Source organism: Glycine max, chromosome 18, assembly GCF_000004515.6.
Source record: "Glycine max cultivar Williams 82 chromosome 18, Glycine_max_v4.0, whole genome shotgun sequence".
In the NCBI taxonomy this organism is placed as follows: Eukaryota; Viridiplantae; Streptophyta; class Magnoliopsida; order Fabales; family Fabaceae; genus Glycine; species Glycine max.
In genome coordinates this window covers 5056862-5082120 of record NC_038254.2, presented here as the reverse complement: position 1 = coordinate 5082120, position 25259 = coordinate 5056862, and the positions used below count along the sequence as shown (strand labels likewise).

Genomic DNA, 25259 nt, shown 5'->3' with positions numbered 1-25259 from the left:
CTACGGCCTAACTCGATCATGGTTGAACGTTATCGGACGAATAATTTATTTATTTTTCATTTAAAACATTTATAACATATTTTACACTAAAGAAAGATAAAAAAGAAAAGAAAAAAGAGAAAAATTAAATGAGATAAAATAGATAAGTAATGAAGAGAAATAGAGAAAATAAATAAATTATATAAAAGATTATAAGGAATTTAGTGTAAATAACATTACTCCTTTTCCGAATATAATTAATACGATCATTAAGCTTCTTAAGTTGTACAAGATAAAATATGATAAGTGTATAATCTGTTTCTCCATAAAAAAAAAAAAAAAGTGTATAATGTCTTTCTGAAGACTGTTTCTATTTTATGTGAATTGAGGTTTTGAATCTGGTCTTAATGTCTTCCCGTGACTGACCCTTTAAGGTTTTTTTTAAGAGAACCCTTTAGGGTAATTATTTAGTAAAATAAATTTGTAATTTAGAAATTTTGGTTTAAACTATTCTAATTCAAAATCGTACAATTCTTTAGCCTGGGAATAAAGTTAGATTTTATGCATTTATTTATAATTTCCTAAAGCTAATGCTTATGACTAATTTTGTTTGCCTATGGAATTAGGGTCCATAATTAGGATAAAGGATTTACCTACTAGGAATTGAGGATAAGCTATATATTATAGAATAATCAGATGTCAATCACAAAATAAAAAAAGGATTTAGAAGAGAAAACATTACATTAGGGAAGAATTAAAGGGATTTGTATACCTACCCATTTTTTATATTTAATTTTTTTTATAATTGTTCATTTGTGTTTGTTTCTTTTTCATTACAATAAAAATTTAAAAACCTAAAATCAACCATGCTCTATTATTTTTTGAATCAAAAGAGTAATTAACTGATTGAATAAAGTTAAATTAACCATAATCCTGATGGATACTATAATTTAATTTTTTATTACTTGTATAAGTATAATAAATCTACAGTTATTTAATTTTAGTCTCTTATACCTACACGAGGATGAAGATAATGTCGATTGACTAAGAAGTTATGTGGTATGACATCTTGTCGTTTCAATATGGCTCTGCAATACAAGGGGCCTGAACGATAACTTACTTTCCAATGCGAGAATGCCCTGTGACTAGTTCTCTTCAGCTTTAGCTAGAAAGATAAATATATAATTTGGAACCAAGTAAAATTCTAGCATAAGATTGGAAACGTATATTTGAAAGGGTCATTCCCTTTATTGTTTTTCATATCTAAGGATCTTAGATATAGCATACATGGGAGAGTGAGTTAATGGTGAATGAGAATGGAGATAAAGGTACGTGGAGAAGGAAATTTTTTTCATGTGGAAGGAGAAAATCTTTACTGAATTGTCTAATTTACTTTCCTCAAATTCTTTAAGCAGAGAAGGATATCACAAATGTGTATGGAAGATGGATATATAGTTCTTGGATTTTTCAGTAAAAACTACATACTCTTTGTTCCATAAGATGTTTCCTGTGACCTTCGTGAGAATTTTTCCTATGCCTTTTGTAGATGCATAACTCCATTAAAGGTGTTGGTTTTTCTTAGCATTTGTCGCTGGACAAATTACCAAATAGGATTGGAATATATAAGAAGAAAAGTATTCTCAATATGTAGGAGACTTTTTTGTGCTTTATGTAATCTAGACCACGAGGACACAAAACAAATGCTCTTTTTTTTTTTTGACAAAACAAATGATTAAAAAAAAGGGAAACAAAACATGCTATAATTGGCGTGATTGATACGGAAAGACTTTTTCTCTATTTTTTTCCCTTCCTTGTTATACCACTTCCCTATTTACTTTAACCATTTTACCTTATTCTTTTTTTCCTTGGCTGATTGTTACTAGATAATTTGTAACAATTTGCGAAAAAAATGTTTGCACAATACTATTACTCATTTCTGAAACTAAACTAAGTCTCAAGATTAAATTTTTTTTATTCTTAAAAATAAAAATAAGTACTAAAAAATTTATAATACTTTATATATTCTATTTAACCAATTGAGTTAGATTTATTCATCAAGAATTAAATGTCTTGTAAGTATATCATCAGGTTTCTCATTGCTTGAATAAATAATTTCCGCGTTCAACTTACACAGGCAAGTAGAGAGATAGAGAAAGAGAAAAGGGAATTGAAAAGGGTTTTGCATGTGAAAGCCTGAGCCAACAAACATTCACGTTGAACCCTTCTTTCCACAGGTCTAGTCCAAATTATGATTCCAACAATTAACTCACAACACAAAACGTCCTATACAAGTGAACTACTGTTCATGTTCATGCTCTCTATCCAAGATTAACAGCTGTAGTATATTATTTAGAGCTTGCCCTATTTGAGTGTAAAGGTGAGTTTGAGTTACATGTTCATGTATAAAATACGTTACATACATATAAAATTGAAGAGTCAAATTTGGACGTAAAAACTACACAACTGCGTGTGTTGCCAACCTATCACGCGCCTTTGCGGTGTTTGACCACCGCCTACTACTTATATTTAAAGCTCTACATGTTTTGTTTCATCACTTTCCCTAACTTGCCCTTCAATCTTTGACTTCATTGGTCCCTTAGTATATTATAATGCCGCAAATATCTTTGGCTAAACTTGTAATTTACACATATGAAGTACCACATATATTATATATGATTGACACGAGAAGTGGTTTCTAATTAACTTAATTTCTTCTTTGTACATCAGCACAATATTAATTTAATAATTACCAATTCATATTTTACAAGAAGGACATGTGCATCTAGCTATTCTACATTAGGCAAGCAACTTCAAATCTCAATGGCCATTATAAATAAGAAATGATAGACTCATTCTCTTAAACCCCATGCTTGAGATTGTGACGCGGCTTAGTTTTCTTCCTCTTCATTACACACATCAAAAGACAACAAAAGTATAATCTCTTTTTCGTTGCTTTGTCACTATTAATTCTATCTTCCAAATGGGGGGTACCTCACCTTGTGCTTCTTGCAAGTTGTTGAGACGTCGTTGCTCCAAGGAATGTATCTTTGCTCCTTACTTTCCTTCTGATGACCCTCGCAAGTTTGCCATTGTGCATAAGGTGTTTGGTGCTAGCAATATCAGCAAAATGCTGCAGGTATCTCTAACTTCCCTACCCTTTTTTCTCTCTTTCTTTTCGTGGTTACCATCGTAACTAAGACCTTCGGCTATAAAATTAACCCTTCTTTCTCTTTAATCTTCTTAATTTACAACTAATTTTCTAGATACATATGTGTATTGCAAGAAATTATTATTTAAATAAAGACAGTTGAAATGTGTGTATCAAGTTATTTTAAGTTTTACCTACACTAAATCATGATTGTAGGTATATGTTATTTTTCTTGTAGTGACATGTAATAGGATTCATTAAACAAGTTACTCTTGTGCATGTGCAGGAGCTTCCAATTCATCAAAGAGCAGATGCTGTGAGCAGTTTAGTTTATGAGGCAAATGCAAGAGTGAGAGACCCAGTGTATGGATCTGTTGGAGCCATATCATACCTACAAAGCCAAGTTTCACAATTGCAAATGCAGCTTGCAGTGGCTCAGGCAGAGATTCTATGTATCCAGATGCAGCAGCAAGAGCCTACCTTAGCCACACAATTAGTAGACCAAGATGACAAATCAATGCTCCTATCTGTAAACAACAACTATGAAATGCTTCCTCAGTTTCTTAACTTTCCTTCATCTTCCTCCTCATCTTCCAATATATTCCAAGACCCTCATGAGCCTCTTAAGAGAGAGTCTTTTTGGACTTAATTAAATTTTCCAATCTTTTCCATTGAATTTAAATTATTTCAAAATGTTTTATTGTTTCACTTATTATGTTAGCCTAGTCAGAATATGCCTTTTGTCTGTTAGTGCATCCTTATTTTCTTATTCTAGTTGTTCACACAAAGCATGTAGAAATTAAAGGGGAGAATAAAAACAAACAACATTATATTAAGTTCGATGATAGGAAAAGGAAACAAAATTAAAACTATTAGTAAAAGAAAAAGTGTATTTGTACCGTTATTTTATGATAAAAAGTGGTAGAATGATAAGGGGAAAATGTGATAAAATAATATTCATGACAAGGACGAGAGAAGAAAAATAATATAAAAATATCATACAAATAATAAAAGCCTTAATAAAAACAAAAGGAAGCAGAATGTACGGGTCAAATATCATGCACGTGCAATTTGTCGTACAGTTGAAGGCTTAATTATAACAATTTTATATTGAACGAAGCTGCATTTAAGACTTAATTTATTTAATAAGTTAAGTAATCATTTGAAAAAGTTAGACTCTTTTAAATAGAAGTTACATAATCATCATATGAGTTAAATTGAATTAGTAACTTTTCAATTATGAGTTTGTTAACTTTTTAGCGTGATTTCATGACTTCTAAAGTAAAGTTTGTACCTTGGTACTTTACTCTCTTGCAAGCTAGGAGTATCCAAGTGAACCTCTTTATTATCTATTTTTAAAGAAATGTTCCTTTAACATAAAATCATAATATTCAAATTGATGCAAAATTTTGGCAATAAATTGTATAAGTTTTTTCTCAATCCACACACCTTTAAACTAATAATACAATTGATCTGTCATTCTAGTTTTAGGGATGGAATCTTATCCTGCCTGAGAAAAAAATGATATTAAAATCTGCACCATGTTCGTCTGATCTTGTACTACTTATAAAGTATTTGAAATAAATTTATAAAATTAATCACAATGTTAAGATTAATATGTTACTATCTCATATAATTTCAGTATCAAAGTTCGTTGAGACAGAGATTGAAAGAACTCTGATATGAGAGAAAGATTATTCTCATTGGTTGTTGTCTAATGAATGAGTTACACCTTAATATGTACTAGAAGGTAGAATTTGACATCTAAGAGTCTAATTAATCAACAGGTCATCATAACTGTACAAACCTAATTAACATCTAATTATAATACTCTAACAACCCTGCACTTCCACGTGTGAACTTTGAGATGTTGCATGACTCTTGTGCTGCTCATCAGGTGAAATTAATCATGACTCGCAAGTTAAGGCATACATGTCAATTAGTAGACTTAATTTGGACATATATAGATACTGGATAATTTTTTTTCATAAAGATTAAAAAGAAAAATAAAAGAAAATAAATTGAGTTTAATTGAGTTTCTTTTATAATTTAAAGTTAACTTGTACAAGTTTTTAGAGAAGTTAGATCAGAGAATTTTTGTAAAAATTAAGTGTACAAGTTGATTTTATTTTAAAAGAGAGGTTTAATTTATTTTTTATTCTTATTTCATTCTCTTCTAAAGGTTCATTGAAAAATTTATTCTAAGAAAATTGTATGGAACATAAAAGGGTGTAAAGCTTTAGTGAAAAAGTTAGCCATATGCAAGGATGAAAAGATGGGAAAGTAATGAAGAAGTCCTTGTTGCAGTTTGGAGCAATTTAATCAACCTCTAAATATTTAATACAGTCATGAAATGATGGGTTCTTCCCTATATGAATGATAAAAAAGATATCACAGTAAATAGAAAAAGGAGTGTGAACAGGTTTCTGAAGATCGTGACATCGAAATTACATCCAATTTGGGTTCACATGTAAGAGAGGTTAGACTTCTCTAATCAGCCTCAGAGGATCTCATAGTGGTCTAGATATACTTTTTTTTTATTAATAAATATTAATTATTAATTTATTAAAATTTGATCCTACGATTTTTTTTTCACCACAAAATCAATTTTATGTCTCCTTTTAGAAAGACATTATGAATATGCTTTTATTAATTATATCTTGACTGAATATGATGCTCAATGACTTAAAAAAACATATGATGCTTAATATATAAGGTTACGAAGTGGGAACATTTTGGCTCAATATTCACAACTACCCTGTCAATTGTCAAGTACTACTGTTATATGTATTGACGTGTCCTGTTCCGCTATACAACAGGTTCTAAACCTATCATGTTTGGAGTGATCTTGGATTAAATACTAGCAAGGTAGGGTGAGCACATAAGTGATCGTGGATTAAACCTATCACTAGAATTGAATTAATTTTTTATATAATAAAAATTTAAGGAGAGTGGACACTATGTTAATCTAAGAAAATAAAAACCTCTAAACTTAAAAAACATAAATTACAAGTATTTTTGCTCGCTAGGCTTGTTAACCAAAATGATTTACCTGCCAATTAAATGACATTAGAATTTAACTTCAATCCTCTGGTACCATTTACTAATATATATGTTTATTTTGCTGATTAAAAAAAATAACTTCAATCCCAGTTTAAGTTATTCTCTAGGAAAAGTTAGATGGGAATACAATAAGCTATAAATTATTTTAAAAAAAAACTTAACATCTATTTCATCTCAAAAGACAAGAATTAGAACTTTCAACTTGTAAAAATTAAAACACACGGTCATATATGTGTATAATCAAAATTTATGCATTATTTGCGCTTCATTCATCTATCTGTCACTTTCTTTCCGATTCTAGATAGCTCCATATAATTTCTTAGCCTTTGAAGAATGTTTGATTGAATTGACAATGGGAATGAGAAAAAGTGAGAGAAAGGAATAAATTCCATCCATGTAATGTCTTCAACTGATTTGAATTTCTTCATGACGATGTAATTAACATTATCTTTTGGTCAATTACACGACTCAATAGAAGACTTTTGAATCATAAGACTTAATCACTACATAGAAGCTATGAAAAATATTTTGAATGTTTTTTATGATCGTGGCAAATTCAATTTTCGACCAAGAAGTTTCACATTAAAAGGAAACAGCTGAGAAGTCTCCAAGAGGAAGTACTTAAAGTGGGTCACATTTTTTGTTGTTGTGGCTAATAGGTGTTTTCTGATAGAAATTTATTGAATTATTCTTATCAGTACTTATACATCAATTAAGGTTGAATTATTTGAGTAGTATTCAAGTTTAATTTTTATCAAAAATAATTCTTAGTCAAATTTTATTTATTTCTCGATTAACCTTTGGATTAGGTAAGATCTGTTTCTCTTAATGAACTAAAGGCTTAAGATAAAAAAAAAATACTCTTTCCGTCCCTAATTAGACTCTTTCAACAAATTCAAGTCTCTTAACAAAATTAGTTAATTTAGTTAATCACATTAAATTTATCAATTAATTGTACTATCATTCTAAAATTATATTTTTTTATCTTTCTATCCACTTAATTATTTCTCATTAATGTTTGAAAAGAGAATAACTAAGTAAGGATATGTACGAAAAAAATAATTAATGCATTAAGAAATTAGAAAAAATATATTATAAAAAGAGACAAACAAATTTTTAAAAATAATCTTATAATTAAAAATAGAGGGAGTAGGTGGATCACAAAATATTAATACACATTTTTGAGAAATGTCTACTAACAAAATTAAGAATACACCTTAAAGAATTAATACACAATTTTGAAAAATAATAGGAAATTAGTGGGACACTTCATGTTGAACAAGAATATTTAATATCAAATCTCGCTTATATTTTTTGACACCTATGAATATCTTCAATAGGTGTTCTTATAATTTGATCTTTCATGCAAGTTTTGATTTTGCTAAGATGTGTTACTCGAGCAAGAGAGTTGATCTCCATCGTGGAGATTTGTTCTTCTATAATAACAAACAAGATTTGCACATGTTTTCAATTTAATGTTTCTTTCCAAAAAACTGTAAATAAGTATTAGATAGGGGTGTAAGTGGGTCGATTTGGATTGAGTTTGGTCAAAGTCATGACCTAATCCAATTAAATTTGAACGACTTTATTTAGGTCGGTTTTCTAAGGAACAAAAAAATGAAACTCAATCCAAACGTACCCCTTGTTAAACGATTTGGGTTGGGTTGGGTCAACAAGTCAAAATATTTAATTTTGTCTATTCCTTTTTTAAAATGCAATATTTTTATAAATTAAATTTTTTTATTAAATGAATAAGACACAATTATTTCTTGTTAGATTTTTTATTAAAAAGAAATTTTTTTTATGCTACCATGCTCCACTCCACTCTAGTGACTCCTATCTATCTATCTATCTATCCACGGGGGATGGGAAATTAAGCATACCATACATGAGATAAGGAGTTTCAATAAGCATGGTAAGGATGGGTTTCAAACACTTTTGTCTACCAAAACCCATAAGGCATTATGAGGCTTACTCTTTGAAAATAGATCCAAAATATTTTTAGAAGCCCATTTGAAGTGACTTTAATCAATAAAATCTTTGTCACTTTGATCCTAAAGGTTAAGGATGTGTTGATGCTTCCTCAATGCAAGTCCATAAGTCTATGTAATCAACAATCAATAGTATTTAATTTTTAAAAAATTTAAAAATATATATTATATATTAATAATAATAATTTAAAACAAATTAATGGGTCAACGAACCGGGTGGGTTTAGATATTAAAACATGTGACACAACTCAAAACTCAACGAATTTGATTAATTCATTTCGGGTCTAACCCAAACACAAAAATTATCAAACCCAAATTGTTTGGGTTGGTTTGGGTCAATTCGAATTCACGAATAACTTGCATCCGCTTATACCCCTAATATTAGAAGGTGACTTCATTGTGAGATCTACAAAAAAAGTGATTTAAAATCACAAAGTTTGATATTTTGTTAGAGCGAAAAATTAAAAAAATCTTCATAGTAATGAAGCATTGCAAGATCCATAAAAAATTTAATTAAGATCATAAAATTTGATCTTCTATTGGAGATGAGCTTTGCTGGCAGCCATAACATGACATTGAAAGCATACTTAGTAGTATTTGGAGTCTCGCTTAGTTCTAATATTGAAAGATTTTCATTTTACAACCTTTAAAAACTGTTTCATTAATTAGTCTTTTATTTCATGTTATTGCTTGGGTCTCTACAAAATCATATTAATTTTTTTATACAAGTCCTTCTAATATTGAAGGATTTTTGTTTTAGAACCCATTATTTAAGAAATATTGTGTTTGTTTTTTAATATAGCTTATAACTTATAAAACCAATTTAACCTTATTTCTCATTTATTTTTAAAAGTAACTTATACATAAGTACTTATTTCATAAGATCTCAATTAATTAAGTTATTTATCTAAACAAGTCCTTTTTCTCTAGTCCTATTATGTAATTATTGTTAGAGTTTGTGGTCTTAGTTCCTTTGTCCCACATCGGTTGGTCTGTAAAACCTGTGTGGGCTTAGTCCCACATCGCTTGGTTTGTAAAAACTTGTGTCTCACTAGTGTTATATATAGAGACACCTTGTAAGCTTTTATGTGCAAGTAATAAAAAGTTCTCCTAGTGTAGCCGTGGACGTAGACACATACATTGTGTGCTGAACCACGTTAAACTGTGTGTCTTTTTTTTTCTTCCCTTTATTTCTTTCTCTTCTTTTATTGCTCTATACTAACAACTGGTATCAAGAGCTTTTGGTTACTCCACGGGATTTCCTTAGTTTAAAGGAATTAGTGGGAGTCTTCTCAGTTTAGAGGAGGCAGTGGGAGCAATGGCATTAGAAGAGGGGAAGGTGAAGATCGAGAAGTTCGATGGCAGAGATTTCAGCTTTTGGAAGATGCAGATAGAGGATTATCTATATCAGAAGAAGCTGTATCAGCCCTTATCAGGGGTTAAGCCAGAAGACATGAAGCAAGAAGAATGGAACTTGCTAGATCGACAGGCTCTTGGCGTGATCAGATTGACATTAGCCAAGAACGTCGCGTTCAACATCGTGAACGAGAAGACTACTGCAGGCTTAATGAAGGCATTATCAGATATGTACGAGAAGTCGTCAGCAGCCAACAAAGTATACTTGATGCGCCGGTTGTTCAACCTCAAGATGGGAGAAGGTATCTCTGTAACTGATCATATTAATGAGTTTAATACTATTCTTGCCCAATTGGAATCTGTTCAGATTAAATTTGAGGATGAGGTGAAGGCATTGATTCTATTGTCATCACTACCGGATAGTTGGGCTGCAACTGTTACTACAGTTAGTAGTTCTACAAGGGAGAACACATTAAAGCTTAGTGACATCCGTGACTTGATCTTGAGCGAAGATGTTCGCAAGAGAGATTCAGGAGAATCTTCTAGTCATGTTTCCAATTCAGCATTGAATACTGAAGGCAGGGGAAAGACTACCCAGAAGGGTCAGAATGGTTGAGGCAAATCAAAGTCAAGAGGGAAAGGTCAGAGAAAATTTCAAAGTGACGTTACTTGTTGGAATTGTGACAAGAGAGGTCACTTTAGAAATCAGTGCAAGGCACCAAAGAAGAACAAGTCGCACAAAAACAAGAAGCGCGATGATGATGAATCCGCAAATGCAGCAACTGATGAACTTGATGATGCATTAATTTGCAGTTTGGATAGTCCTGTTGATTCATGGATCATGGACTCAGGTGCGTCGTTCCACACTACTCCCTCTAAAGATTTATTGTCTAACTATGTTTCTGGAAGATTTGGAAAAGTTTACCTTGCAGATGGAAAATCTCTTGACATTGTCGGAAGAGGTGATATCAACATCAAAACCTCCAGTGGATCCCTATGGACATTGCACAATGTCAGACATATTCCTGCCTTAAAGAGAAATTTAATATCTACAGGGCAGTTGGATGATGAGGGACATCACACCACTTTTGGAGATGGAGCTTGGAAGGTAACAAAAGGCAATCTCATTGTGGCTCGTGGAAAGAAGCGAGGATCTCTTTACATGATTGCAGATGAGGATATGATAGCAGTTACTGAGGCTGTCAATAATTCAACCATGTGGCATCAAAGACTTGGACATATGAGTGAAAAAGGAATGAAGCTTATGGCGGCAAAGGGTAAGCTATCAAGCCTCAAGCATGTTGATGTTGGTGCTTGTGAACATTGTATCCTTGGAAAGCAGAAAAAGGTCAGTTTCTCAAGGGCAGGGAAGACTCTGAAAGCTGAAAAGCTAGAATTGGTGCACACAGATGTTTGGGGGCCAGCCCCAGTGAAATCTGTTGGAAACTCACGCTATTATGTCACCTTTATCGACGACTCTACCAGAAAGGTATGGGTTTATTTTCTTAAAAATAAATCTGATGTGTTTTCTATGTTTAAAAGGTGGAAAACAGAAGTTGAAAATCAGACAGGTCTAAAGGTTAAAAGTCTAAAATCTGACAATGGTGGGGAGTATGATAGTCAGGAGTTTAAAGACTTCTGTTCAGAACATGGGATCAGAATGATCAAGACAATACCAGGAACACCTGAGCAAAACGGTGTTGCAGAAAGGATGAATAGAACCTTGAATGAGAAAGCAAGGTGTATGCGGATCCAATCTGGCTTGCCTAAAGCATTTTGGGCAGAAGCAATAAACACAGCAGCATATCTCATCAATAGAGGACCATCAGTTCCTTTGAATTATCAGTTGCCTGAAGAAGTATGGTCTGGAAAGGAGGTAAAACTTTCACATTTGAGAATTTTTGGTTGTGTTTCATATATACTGACAGACTCTAATAGTAGAGATAAATTGGATCCGAAGGCAAGGAAGTGTTATTTTATTGGTTATGGATCTGACATGTATGGCTACAGGTTTTGGGATGACCAAACCAAGAAAGTTATCAGAAGCAGAAATGTTACTTTTAATGAGAACTTATTTTATAAGGACAAATTTTCTGCAGAATCTACATGTGCAGGTAAACTGTCAGAAATTTCTGAGAAAGCAACACTTGAAGAAATCTCAGAAAGTGATGTAGCCAACAGAAACCAGAGTACAGGCGTAGAGGTTGAGTCAGAACCAGAACCATCAACTCCTCCAAGAAAATCTAGCAGAATTTCAGTACCACCAGATAGGTATTCCCCTTCATTGCATTATTTGTTGTTAACTGATGCTGGTGAGCCAGAATGTTTCAATGAGGCTACACAGGGGAATGACACTATTGAGTGGGAGCTAGCGATGAAAGATGAGATGACATCCCTTCAGAAGAATAAGACATGGTCTTTAACTAAATTGCCAGAAGGAAAGAAGGCATTACAGAATAGGTGGGTCTATAGGCTAAAGGAAGAATCTGACGGTAGAAGAAGATACAAGGCGAGACTTGTGGTGAAAGGGTTTCAGCAGAAACAAGGAATTGATTTCACAGAGATCTTCTCTCCAGTTGTAAATATGACTACCATCAGAGTTATTCTGAGCATAGTAGCTGCAGAGAATCTTCACTTGGAGCAGTTAGATGTTAAAACTGCATTCTTGCATGGGGATTTAGAGGAAGACATCTATATGACCCAACCAGAAGGTTTTGAAGTGCCAGGCAAGGAGAATCTTGTATGCAAGCTTCACAAAAGTTTGTATGGCTTGAAACAAGCACCGAGGCAGTGGTACAAGAAGTTTAATGAGTTTATGAGCAACTCAGGATTCAAAAGATGTGACATGGACCATTGCTGCTATGTTAAAAAATATACTAATAGTTATGTTATCCTTGTTGTGTATGTTGATGACATGTTGATTGCAGGATCTAGTATGACAGAAATTAACAGGTTGAAGCAGCAGTTGGCAGAAAACTTTGAAATGAAGGATCTTGGTCCAGCTAAACAAATCCTTGGTATGAGAATTCTTAGAAACAGATCAGAAGGAATTTTGAAGCTGTCTCAGGAGAAATATATACACAAGTTGCTTGACAGGTTTTACCTTGGAGATTCTAAGACCAGGAATACCCCTTTGGGATCTCATTTGAAGTTTTCAAAGAAGCAATCTTTGCAGACAGATGAAGAAAAATGTTACATGTCAAGAGTACCATATGCATCAGCAGTTGGGAGTTTGATGTATGCTATGGTGTGTACCAGACTTGACATAGCACATGCAGTGGGAGTTGTCAGTAGGTTCCTATCAAATCCAGCAAAGGAGCATTGGGAAGGAGTAAAGTGGATACTCAGATATTTGAAGGGTACTTCAGAGATGTGTTTGTGCTTCAGAAAAGGCAATCTCACTTTACAGGGATTTTCAGATGCAGACTTGGGAGGAGATTTTGATACCAAGAAGAGCACCACAGGCTACATTTTTACCTTGGGAGGTACTGCTGTGAGTTGGAAGTCTAAACTTCAAGATAGAGTTACTCTCTCAACCACGGAAGCCGAGTACATAGCTATCTCAGAAGCAGCTAAGGAGATGATTTGGCTAAAGAATTTTCTCAATGAATTGGGGAAAGAACAAGATGATGCTCCAATGTTTAGTGACAGTCAAAGTGCTATAAGTCTTGCTAAGAATCCAGTCTTCCATTCTAGATGCAAGCATATTCAATTAAGATACCATTTATCAGGGAGTTGATAAATGATGGAGACTTATCTTTATTGAAGATCTTAGGATCAGAGAATCCAGCAGATATGTTGACTAAAGCTGTTACAACTGACAAACTGAGGCTTTGCATTACCTCAGTTGGCCTTCAAGGATAATTGAAGATGAAGGCGCTACACTAGGTAAAGAGTCGATGAACTCGTTGCTTACAAGGAGCTGCTAGAGTTTGGAACTTAGACCCCAAGTGGGAGAATTGTTAGAGTTTGTGGTCTTAGTTCCTTTGTCCCACATCGGTTGGTCTGTAAAACTTGTGTGGGCTTAGTCCCACATCGCTTGGTTTATAAAAACTTGTGTCTCACTAGTGTTATATATAGAGACACCTTGTAAGCTTTTATGTGCAAGTAATAAAAAGTTCTCCTAGTGTAGCCGTGGACGTAGGCACATACATTGTGTGCTGAACCACGTTAAACTGTGTGTCTTTTTCTTTCTTCCCTTTATTTCTTTCTCTTCTTTTATTGCTCTATACTAACAATTATGTGACTGAAAAATATTAAATATTTAAGTAAAGACATTTTGGAACTATGCTACAACGGTACAGGATCACCTATTCCAAGAATGATGTTCTAAGAAAAAAATATTAAGTGGATCAAAACAAAGTATAATTACTTATTACCATAATAGGTGATCCGGCAATGTTATAGCATAATTATGAATTGAGTAATCCAAAACACAATATGCATTCCAAAACGTTCAATCCAGAACTTGATGGTTGTCCTTGCAGTGGTCCTCTTTATTCTCACAGGTGTTCTCCTCGGGGTACTTGGGAGGTGCAAATATTAAAAGGGAGAAGGAGAACAAGGAAGAAGGATGAATCTAGAAGAAGAGGAGAGAGGGAGCTTGGGTGACGTAGGAGTTGAAGAGGAGGTGCTAGGATTGAGGGATATTTTTGTCTTCTTGTGGGGTGCAGGACCAAAAAAAAGTAAAGCAGAAAGTAATTCCTAATGTTGAAAGTTGAAACCCAACTAATAACCCAAAACAAAAACAAAAAAAAGTGTTCAAATCTCATGTGCCCCACTCTTTAGATATTGGCCCAAGTACTCTCTGTTTAACAGAAAAACTCACTCAGGCCGAAGAGGCTAAGACCTTCCTTTATATGCATGTATATACGTAGAGAGAGTAATTAGATAGAGTTATTTTAATAAAATTTTGTAGATAAAGTTATTAGAGAGAGTTATTTTAATAAAAATTTGTAGATAAAGTTATTAAAAAGTAAGGAAATTACCACAATCATGATGGTTATTATCACTATTATTTATGGTTGTCATTGTTGTTATTACTATCATCACCATATATTATTTTGTAATCCATATTTAATGCTGGACATAATAACCAAAAAATGTTATCTAATGTGCACCAAACATTTGATAGGATTAAAATTTATTTTGCTCTTATATCTTATCATATATTTTCCTTGTCAAAGGAGTCTTAAAAGTTCATATCATTTTATATAAGTTTAAATATATTATTAGTTATAATTTAACGTTTTTTATTTTTCATGCTTGAAATTTTTTTTCTTTCAATCCTTACAAATTATATTTATTTTACTTTACCTCTTAAAGTATTTTAGATAATATTTTTTTTAACAACTCAAAGTGTTGTCTAAAGCTTTTTAAAAATGAAAACACAAAGCAAATGCAATTTACAAGAATTAAAAGAAAAAATTGAACACTAAATCAAAATGACTAAAAACATATTTAAGTCTTTTATATATATAATAATTTTTTTAGGATTATAATGTTATTGGTAAATAATATTTATTGACTTTCATCATGAAATAATGTTTTTATTTATTTTTAAGGTTCAAAAGCAAGATTTTACTTAAGCTATCGGAGCATAATTTTTCTCGAACTAAGGCATGTTAGTCAATAGGAAATAAATTTAATTAAATGGAGAATTGTTTTTCCTTATGTTTACTCATTTATCTAACTCGTAAAAGACTCTTACATTATAACTACTTCACCGTAGCTAATACATTATAAATACTTCACTATAAATACAGGATTAGAACTTGAAATTATTAATTAAATTAAAACATTTCACGCCAATAAACTACACACTCAATAGTTTTTTCTATCTTTTTTCTCAGTAATTTTTTCGTATTTCGTCATGCAGAGAACATAGTGGACGTTGCCTTTTGTTTCCATTGTTAAAACTACAGTTGATATTGATCATTGATTCCTTCTCGTCATTTTATGACACGTATACTACTTTATCATCCACAAATCACTTCGTGATTTATTGTCCTTTATGAGCGCAGAACTGTCCAATTTCTTTTAAAAATGACATTATTTTTTAATTTTTATTTCAATTTTTATCATATTATATTATTTATTACATCTTTTGGCTTTCTCTTATTCTAATTATTCATTCCTTTTATGAGGGCAAAACAAACTTGTTTCATTGTAACTAATATGGGAAAATATTAATTTTGAGTCGGGCTAGTAGCTTCACTTCAAATAATTAACACTGGATTAATATAGGAAATATGTATCTATTTTCACAGCCTAGAAAACAAAAGGTATTCATTTTTATTATTTCAGATTATATTATTACGAAGTTATTCTTGTTATAAGTCGTAACTAATTTTTGTTGTAGACGGTAAACGCACATGAATATTCTTTTTTTAATATGATATATTTCATACTCAAAAATTAATTAGGATTCAAACCTTAAATAATTTAATTAAAAAATACAAATTGTTACACTTATGTCAATCATTACTAGTAAAAATATATATTTTTTCGCACATAAAATGTTACAAAGTTATTAAAATAACGTGTTCAACATAGAAAAATCATTAAGCTAAACATAGTACAATTTTTTGGGCTTGGGCTTGAGCTTGGCCCGATTGATATACAAAAAAAATTACAACTTTTTGGTTTTGAAAAATCCCACACTTAAGAATTGACCGGTTTGTTTAGTGAAGGATAAATAAGGTAGAGAGGAAAAAAATAAGTAGAAAAAAAATAAGAGAATGTTGGGCAGAGGGAAAAGGAGAAAAAAAAAAAAGGTGTAAGACCCATCAATTAATTTGACCTCTGTTTCTCACGTATTTTCATGAATCAAACCCATTTATAGTGCAACATGTACTTTGAATGATAAAGTGCACAAATCTTAGTCCTCATAATAACATTTTTCATTATTCCTACATCCATCAACATTATCATTATTGATGCAATGCCACAACTATCAATTTATTACCATTTTTGTCATAGATACTAATATTATTATTATTGTTATTATTATTATTATTGTCCGCATCACTATTATTATTAACAAATCGTTATTATCATTGATATTATTATCACTATTGACATTATTATTGTCATAATTATTATTGTTTCGAGAGTTGTTATTGTCATTATCACATAAACACACTTTTAAGTAACTTTGATAGGATAAAAAAAATTTAAAATAGATTTATTTTGAAACTAAAAATTAAAAGAAAGAAAATCTAAAACTAAATTTTAAAAACTAAATACTAGTTGTTTAAAATAAATTGAAACTTACAAAAAAAACTCTAATTATGGCACTTGATCTTTATAAATCAATTGCCATATATTTTTTTTTATAAACAACATAAATTCTTTACATCATATAATTATGCTTGAATTGAGTAAGATTATTATGAAAAATTAAACTCTTTCTCTAAATATTTAACACATTATGATACTCAAAATTTAATGTTATGATAATTGATTAAGCTAAAATAACTTTATCTAAAATAATCTGTACACTCAATAATTAGTTGTAATTGCCAAATTTTAAAGGTAAAGTACATTTCTTTCAATTTTAACTTTATTTTAATGTGTAATTTTTTTTATTTTGTCTTAGTTTTATTGTTTTTAAGACAATATTTTCATTGCTGTAAAAAAAAAGATAATTTCCCGTTCGTTTTTCTTAAAAATGTTAATATTGATTCTTATCTAATAATGCCGTTAATCATATTGACTTATATAGTAGAATTAATAATGAAGATGTATTTTTTAATATATATATATATATATATTGTGAATAAAAAATTTAAAAGCAAAAATAATATATATAATATAATTTTTTGTTTTTTAATAAAAATATTTTACTTTAAGTTCATTAATTTATTGAGGGCATTTGTTTTTTTATTTTTTATTTTATTTTATTATTGTCTTATATCAAATTTGTGGCCTTTATTTGTTTGATCACTGTACCTACAGTTGCAAGACATGTGTAATGAAAATTACATCTCAACACTAATGAGACAGTGATTGCATGTTCGTTTTATCGTTTGCCCTACCAGCTGAAAGCAACCACATTAGTCGTAATATGACACTGATTTCCATGATAAGCTAACAGCATTAGAAAATCGAACACGTGTCCGATATTGTTTATACATGTCAGACATTACTTTTCTATGATTCCAACCAATTGTTATATGTGTTTAAGTTTTTTAGTATAAAAATAATAATTAATATGTGCCATTAAAAATTAATTGAGACCATAATCCACGACCATCTAATAGTTATTTTTTTCCACCATATCACTGGTGTGATTACACATGTACTACATTACTTTAAAAGATAAATAATATAAAATTAAGAAAACATTAACTTAATTAATTGAGACTAAAAAAAAGTATAGCTATTTTGTTTTTAATTTAACTAATTCTATATAAAATTTCACAAATCTTAATAAATTTAAAAAATGATAAAAAAATATTATAAAAACGTTATTAACCATTTTTTCTAAATAATAATGTGTTCCGCATGTATAAAATATGTTTAGGTTTTTTGTATAATTTGGTCCATCAGTTACATTAGGGAACCATTTAACAGAATTAAGGACAAACAAAAATGTGCTTTTATTTTTATAAGGATCAAATTAATAAAACAAAATTATGAGAATTAAATTAATATTTTTAAAATTTTATCAGCACACCAAACGTACTTTATCCATTAAAATTTGACTCTTCAAAATGATATGTAGAGATGTTCAAACTTAATAATTAGTTTTGAATTTAAATTATAGATATATAACTTTGCTAAAATACTTAAATAGAATTTTACCACTCAAAATAATTCTATCAATTTAGGTAAGATTGTTTATGGTAGAAGATATATATGATTTGTATACAAATAAATACTTACATGAATTAATAAAATAATATACTTTTCTTTAACTTTAAACGAGTGAGATTTATTTATACACACATTGTTTGTTTTTACTTTAGTTTTATATATAAATACAATTAATTATGTATTATTTTATAATTCTAATTCCCTCTCACCTCTGTGTAATTAAAATTATGTAATTATTTAAATTTTTTCAATTTACCATTGAGTGCTTAATTAATTAGCATGATATTGTTTAGTTTAACTATTTTTTATGAATTCTAATTCTAATATATAATTGTGTTACGTATTTGAAATATTTTTTCATAGTTTATGCTGTTGAAGCATAAATATCTCCAAAGACATATCTCTCTCTAAAATCTTTCCAATTTATTCCCTATACCATGAGGGATGACAAAATATACCTAAATCTTATAAGAATTCATAAAAATATCTGTAAATAAGACAGATAATTACACATAAATATATATATATATATATATATATATATATATATATATATTCATAATTTTACAAAGACATAAATATATGTATTATAATATTCAACTCATTCCACCCCATATATATATATATAGAGAGAGAGAGAGAGAGATTTGCTAACATAGATCTACTAAAAAAATTAAAAGATCTATGTTTGCTTCCAACACGTTTTTTCTTGACAAAAAACCACTCTTCATTTTTTAAAGTAATGTAATTGAAAGGATAACTATGTAACTCTATCTTTTTAAAAAAAATAATCCAAAATCTTTTTTCTCTCTCTCTCTTTCCCTTGAACCCTTTCTCCTGGCCACCCAAATTTCCTTCTCTTTCCCATTAACACTTCCTTCTTTCTATTGTTGCGCCTCGTTGAGGAAACTTGGTTTTGTCCATAGCATCTTGTGCAAAGAGAGGAGCACATAACTAAACTCAATATCCTTGTGAGCAGCCAATTTTAGTGACATGAAATTGAAGTTATTTTTTTTTACCCCTTCTTAAAAAATACCACATTGTGTGAAGAAGTTGAGAATTGGTATAATTTTGATTCCATTATTTTAGGGATATATTTCCGATTCACTTGGTGTGCTCTGCATTGAAATTTTGAGCAGCATGTATATTAATCATTTGGTTCCAATAAGCCTTTTGTATCTTTGAGATATGCTTTTTTTAGAATGTGTCTTTGAGGTCCTTATTTGTCATTTACTTCTAGAAATTAGTGGTAGCAACCTACCGAGAGTATTAACAACGTTGGCAAAAACACACCGAAAGTCGCATAGGAAAGACACACAAACACAATTTTCTGTGAAAAATAATAATATTTTTTATGATTAATATTTTAAATCTCTCATCTTTAACAATATTATTATCAGAGACTCAAAATATTAAATTTTTAATTAAAATTTTTGTTGAACCATTAGAATATTAACTTTAATAATCGTTATGTTAGATGATTATTTTTATGATTTTATTTATTTATGACTTGAGTTTAAACAAATTAATATTATGTGTGTATGTTTTTAATGTTATATTTAAATTATTTAAAAAATAAATATTTAATATAATTGTAGTAATTATTTTAATTAATTTTTTTTATTAATTTATTATTATTAACATTATATATAAGTAAAGTATGATTATTGGATACATGTATGGATATATAAGTATCCGATAAGTACGAATATAAAAATTAAAATTACTACTCACATAAATATGAGACTAAATATAAATATTATTTTTAAATACGAAAGAGGAATACTAATAACTCTACTCATTCTCACCCTGACCTTCTTTATATAGTAGGTTTGTGTCTTCATTTATCACACTAAACCAGTTAGAAGAGGTTGCATAACTGAACAAACAAAGCAACCCTATGTCGAAGGTGGTTTGTGTCACCGGAGCCAGTGGCGCCATTGGATCATGGGTGGCCCTCCTCCTCCTCCAGCGTGGTTATACGGTCCATGCCACCGTCCAAGACATCAGTTACGCACTATTTCATTATTAATTTCTTCCTCTCACACACACTCACTTGTATATCTTGAGCAATAATCTTTTCATGCCAAAAAAGTAACTAGAATTTAACACACATCACCAATTAATGGATGAAGAATGTAGTTCATATATAAATTAAACACCACACTAGTTAGAATAGAAAGTACAATATAATTGTCTATTTTAAAAAAAAATGTTGTGGACTAAATATTGTGTATTTAATTATTTGGTTGTTTAATTTGGTGAAAATAATTATATTGTGACACACTTGCAGAGGATGAAAATGAGACGAAACATTTGGAGGAAATGGAAGGAGCAAAGAGTCGTCTCCATTTTTTTGAAATGGATCTTCTTGACATCGACTCCATTGCCGCTGCCATAAAGGGTTGCTCCGGCGTAATCCACCTCGCATGTCCTAACATCATCGGTCATGTCGAAGATCCTGAGGTTAAAAAATTAAAAATCACTTAACACACTCCAATACATCCATAAATGGTCTAATTACTAGTGTAGTTCATATATCTACACAATCTTTATATCTTAATCCTTTCACTTAAACATGACTGATTTTAATCTTTACCCATGCACGTTTTTTTAATCCACGGAACTTATTAACACAAGTAATTTAACATTTGCATCCCTTAATCAATGTTTGACGTTTGATTAATTATATTCTCTACTACTTTACTTCAAAATGTATTGATCCAATGAGAGATATTCGTGGGTATCAAATAAGAAACTCCAAATATTTTCTTATTACACAAAAAATAAATTTTTTATTTAGTTTTAGTTTATTTTAGTTTCAACGACTAAAGTGAAATAAAATATTTATATATAACAATCAAATTGAGTAGTTTTTGAATGTAAAAATTAAAATATAAAAATTGTACTGATATAAAGAGAGTAATTAAACCTATAAATAAAAGAATATATATCTAATGACAGCCTGAGAAGTAAAAGGTTAATCTTATGTTAATCATATACAATTATATATTATGGTTAAAAGTATTTTAATTAAATTTATTTTTAACCATTTATCTATACAATTGAAATTTACTTCTCTTACATCTCTTGTGCTTTCACTACTACATCATGTATGGTCCAAATGAAATGAGTGTATAAAGATTTTGTTGCTTACATTAATTAATGCTGAGAGGGTGAGAGGAAATACAGAAGCAGATACTGGAGCCGGCGATAAAAGGAACAGTTAATGTGTTGAAGGCGGCGAAGGAAGCGGGGGTGGAGCGCGTGGTGGCGACTTCGTCGATCTCATCCATTATGCCAAGCCCTAACTGGCCAGCTGATAAGATTAAGGCAGAAGAGTGTTGGACAGACCTTGAATACTGCAAACAGAAGGGGGTTAGTGCTTCTTCTTCTCATCTGTATCCACTTTTTTGGATTATTTTCTTGTCTTCTATTATAATATTTCATTATATTTCTCTTATATATTAAATTAGTTGATAATGTCACAATTAATATTACACATGACTTTTAATATGATTGTTACGTTATTAATTAATATTTTATTTTTATTTTTCTAATAATTAATATTGATATGACAATATTAACTAAAAAATCAAAATGCTAAATTTTTTATTTAGAAACTAAAAGTGAATTTTGAAGAAAAAAAATAAGAAATAAAAATATATTTAACTCTAAATAATTTGTATATTACAAAATGGTAGCAAAAATCATTGGCTAAAAGACAATTAAATAATATATTTAAGGGGCAGGGGGATCCACCATTCATGTTACTTACCCTACCGGCCTTATTCAATAATTGATCTATTATTAGTTCTAATTCTTCTAAAATAATACATTAATGATTTTTCAAGAAATATCAATAACTTAATTTTCAACATACTTCTCATACATTTTTTATTTATTTTATGAGTCTCCCTTTAAAAAAGTGTCCTAAGTTTTTCTTTATATAGGATTTACATAAAATTTACTTAGTAACATAAAGAGAGTTGTGTAAAAGAAAGAAAGAAAAAAGCCTAAAATAAGTTTTTAATATACACTCTTATATTATAAATTAGAATACAAAATTTAAAAAAATAATTTTTTTTATTTAAACATTCTCGACATTATCTTTTTTTCTGTGTTGGAGGTGTATCTCACATGGTACATCGCAACTACTGAAATATTTCTCTCCCAACTATTTGAAATTATCACTTCTTATATATATACTTAATCTTCTTGTTTCTCTTTTTCAATCTAACAATTTTATATTTATTTCTAAATTTAATTATAATAATATTTTTTAAAAAATAATAGTTAAATAACTTTATGTCATAACTTAAATTATTCAATCTAAAATAGAGATTAAATATTCAAAAACATTTATTTATTATAAACTTAATTATAATATACATATTATAAATTTTAATTATATAAAAACAAATATTTTTTCACATGGTGGATGTGGTGAACATTCTAGCGAATTTTGAATGGCTAAAATCGAATACCAAACATATTATAATGAATATTTCTCTCCTTCCACAAATTCCGTTTGCCATGCACTCCAACCATACACTAAACCTTATAATACGTTGAGAATTTACGATCACAAACTGAACTTTAACTTATTCAAATTATTTTCCACTTCTGATTTTGATGAAAAATATCTTTACCTTTAACTCACATGAACCTAATGTTGTGACAAATATATTGATGGGGGTGTTGGGGTCTACCTAATTTGCATTGTTGTGTTGTGTGGCAGTTGTACTATCCCATTGCAAAGACTCTAGCAGAGAAAGCGGGTTGGGAATTTGCAAAGGAGACAGGTTTTGATGTTGTCATGATAAACCCTGGTACAGCTTTGGGCCCTCTGCTTCCACCAAGAATCAATTCAAGCATGGAAATGCTTGTTAGTGTTCTCAAAGGTAATTATCACCACTCAATGTATACAAATGTGACACGTGCCCAACCAATGAGAAAAGAGAGAAAGTCCACATTATTTTTAAATGATATGTAGTTAAACCAAACCCAGTTAACACGAGAGTTAAATAAATCAACCTATATAAACCTACATTTAAATATATTAACTCTGACTCGTTTTGGATGTTAACTTTGATTATAACACAAAGTATCTATAAGAATCTCCCCCATTACTTCTAATAACTTTGTCTAAATTAAGTACATAGCCACAAGTTTTCTATTTTTGAGCATTTTCAACTGAGCATCTGTTTTTTTTTTTTTTTAACAAATCTTATGCGATTCTTATTCTTACACATCACTTGTTTTTTTACTTTTTACAATATAAACAATTTTTTTCTCCAATCCAACTCGGCTACAACTTAAAAAAATTTACTGTATAAATCTTACAAATAACTCTATATCTTTACATTTCATCAACATTTCATAAAAATTCATGCACATTATTTAAGCACCCTGCTTCATAGGTGCTTGCTAAGTGACTGCTCTTGTGAAACATTTCTTGTGAAGTGTCAGTCCTTGATAAGCTACTCATTACACAAACACCTCCGTAGGGGGTGCTCTTAGTTGCTCTTTTATAACTTCATTAGATTTTGGTGATGTAATTGTCACATAAACTAGAAAAGAAAGACAGTGCCTGTAAATTTAATTTTGACCATTGAACATAACAGAACTAAAAAGAACCTCAAAACAGAAAATTGAGCAGCATGCACATATTATGAACTCTTAGAACAAGAAAACCTTTTCCTATATCTCAATCACTCTCTGTGACGTAAGGCTAATAGCATAAGCGTTTGGAACATGTTACAGGGGGCAAAGAGACGTACGAGGACTTCTTTATGGGAATGGCTCACTTCAAAGACATAGCATTGGCACATATTTTGGCACTTGAGAACAAGAAAGCAGCAGGAAGGCACTTGTGTGTGGAATCTATTCGTCACTTTAGTGATCTTGTGGACAAGGTTTCTGAGTTATACCCTGAATACGATGTGGTCAAGTGAGTATTCTACACAATCTCATATAACAACTAGTACTTTTCTGATAAACTAATATGTAGGATGAAAAAAGATTATCTGAATTTACACCTTATGCAATTACATAATTTCAAATTGAACAAATACCAATACATAAAAAATTGCCGAGCACTAGGCTTCTAAGATCAATTACATTTGGATTTTGGAGCAAAGGCAATATTTTTCAATTATCTAAATATAAGTAAATGGGTTTATAAACTATCTTAGGTATTAATAGTTGAGTAAATTGTCTATAAATTCAGTGTTTTTTTTTTAATAAACCTATGCATTGACCGTGTAAAAGATTTTTACACTTATTCAATTACAAATTATCTTAAAAATCATATTAATTAAAATTTCTGATTAGTTGATGGTATCGTAAAATTTTCTTAAAACGACCCCCACAAAAATTAAACTTCTAATAATTTTAATTTTTTTGCTTATAGGTTGCCAAAGGATACCCAGCCAGGGTTGTTGAGGGCAAGTACAAAGGATGCATCAACAAAGCTGATTGATTTAGGTCTAGAGTTCACTCCTGTAGACCAAATCATCAAGGATGCAGTGGAGAGTCTGAAGAGCAAGGGCTATGTCTGATTTCCATGCTGCTGCAGAGGGACTGAGTGCACTGTTACAAGTGGTGATGGCGTTAATATTATTCTTCTGCCATTGCTTCGACTCATTGTTCATGCCATTTATGTACCCAAGTGATTGATGCCTTAAAAGCAAACCTCTCAATTCCAATTTACTCTATTAATTGGACCAAACATACCATATTTAAATCTTGGTAACAATTTGTTAGAAAATTAAAATAAAAGAAAAGAAATAAATAAAAAGAAAATACAAAGTCTTCAATTAAATAACAAGATAACAGTAGCAAAATAACTTTAATTAACAATTAGTCTGATTTGGAGCGCGCAAATGTTATCCTTAAAA

At 30.3% G+C, this 25259-nt stretch overlaps 2 protein-coding genes across 2 annotated transcripts; both read left to right on the top strand.

Moving 5' to 3' along the window:
• The first annotated feature begins 2840 nt into the window (after window positions 1-2840).
• On the top strand, window positions 2841-3975 carry LOC100819419 (LOB domain-containing protein 12). The gene is made up of 2 exons (XM_003551169.4): window positions 2841-3115; window positions 3414-3975. The coding sequence occupies exons 1-2, from the start codon at window positions 2960-2962 to the stop codon at window positions 3774-3776; spliced, it is 519 nt and encodes a 172-aa protein (XP_003551217.1). The 5' UTR covers window positions 2841-2959; the 3' UTR covers window positions 3777-3975.
• Window positions 3976-20257: 16282 nt separating this feature from the next.
• Window positions 20258-24920, top strand: LOC100137082 (dihydroflavonol reductase). The gene is given in 6 exon segments (NM_001249729.1): window positions 20258-20366; window positions 20651-20823; window positions 21550-21735; window positions 23099-23261; window positions 24124-24310; window positions 24773-24920. Coding segments are annotated over 6 exon segments (966 nt in total).
• Window positions 24921-25259: the final 339 nt, after the last annotated feature.

Excerpts from the sequence above, each read along its gene's own strand:
- LOC100819419 (XM_003551169.4), top strand. The coding sequence starts at position 2,960 with ATGGGGGGTACCTCACCTTGTGCTTCTTGCAAGTTGTTGAGACGTCGT. Across the intron at positions 3,116-3,413 it reads ATATCAGCAAAATGCTGCAG|GAGCTTCCAATTCATCAAAG; the intron begins GTATCTCTAACT and ends GTGCATGTGCAG.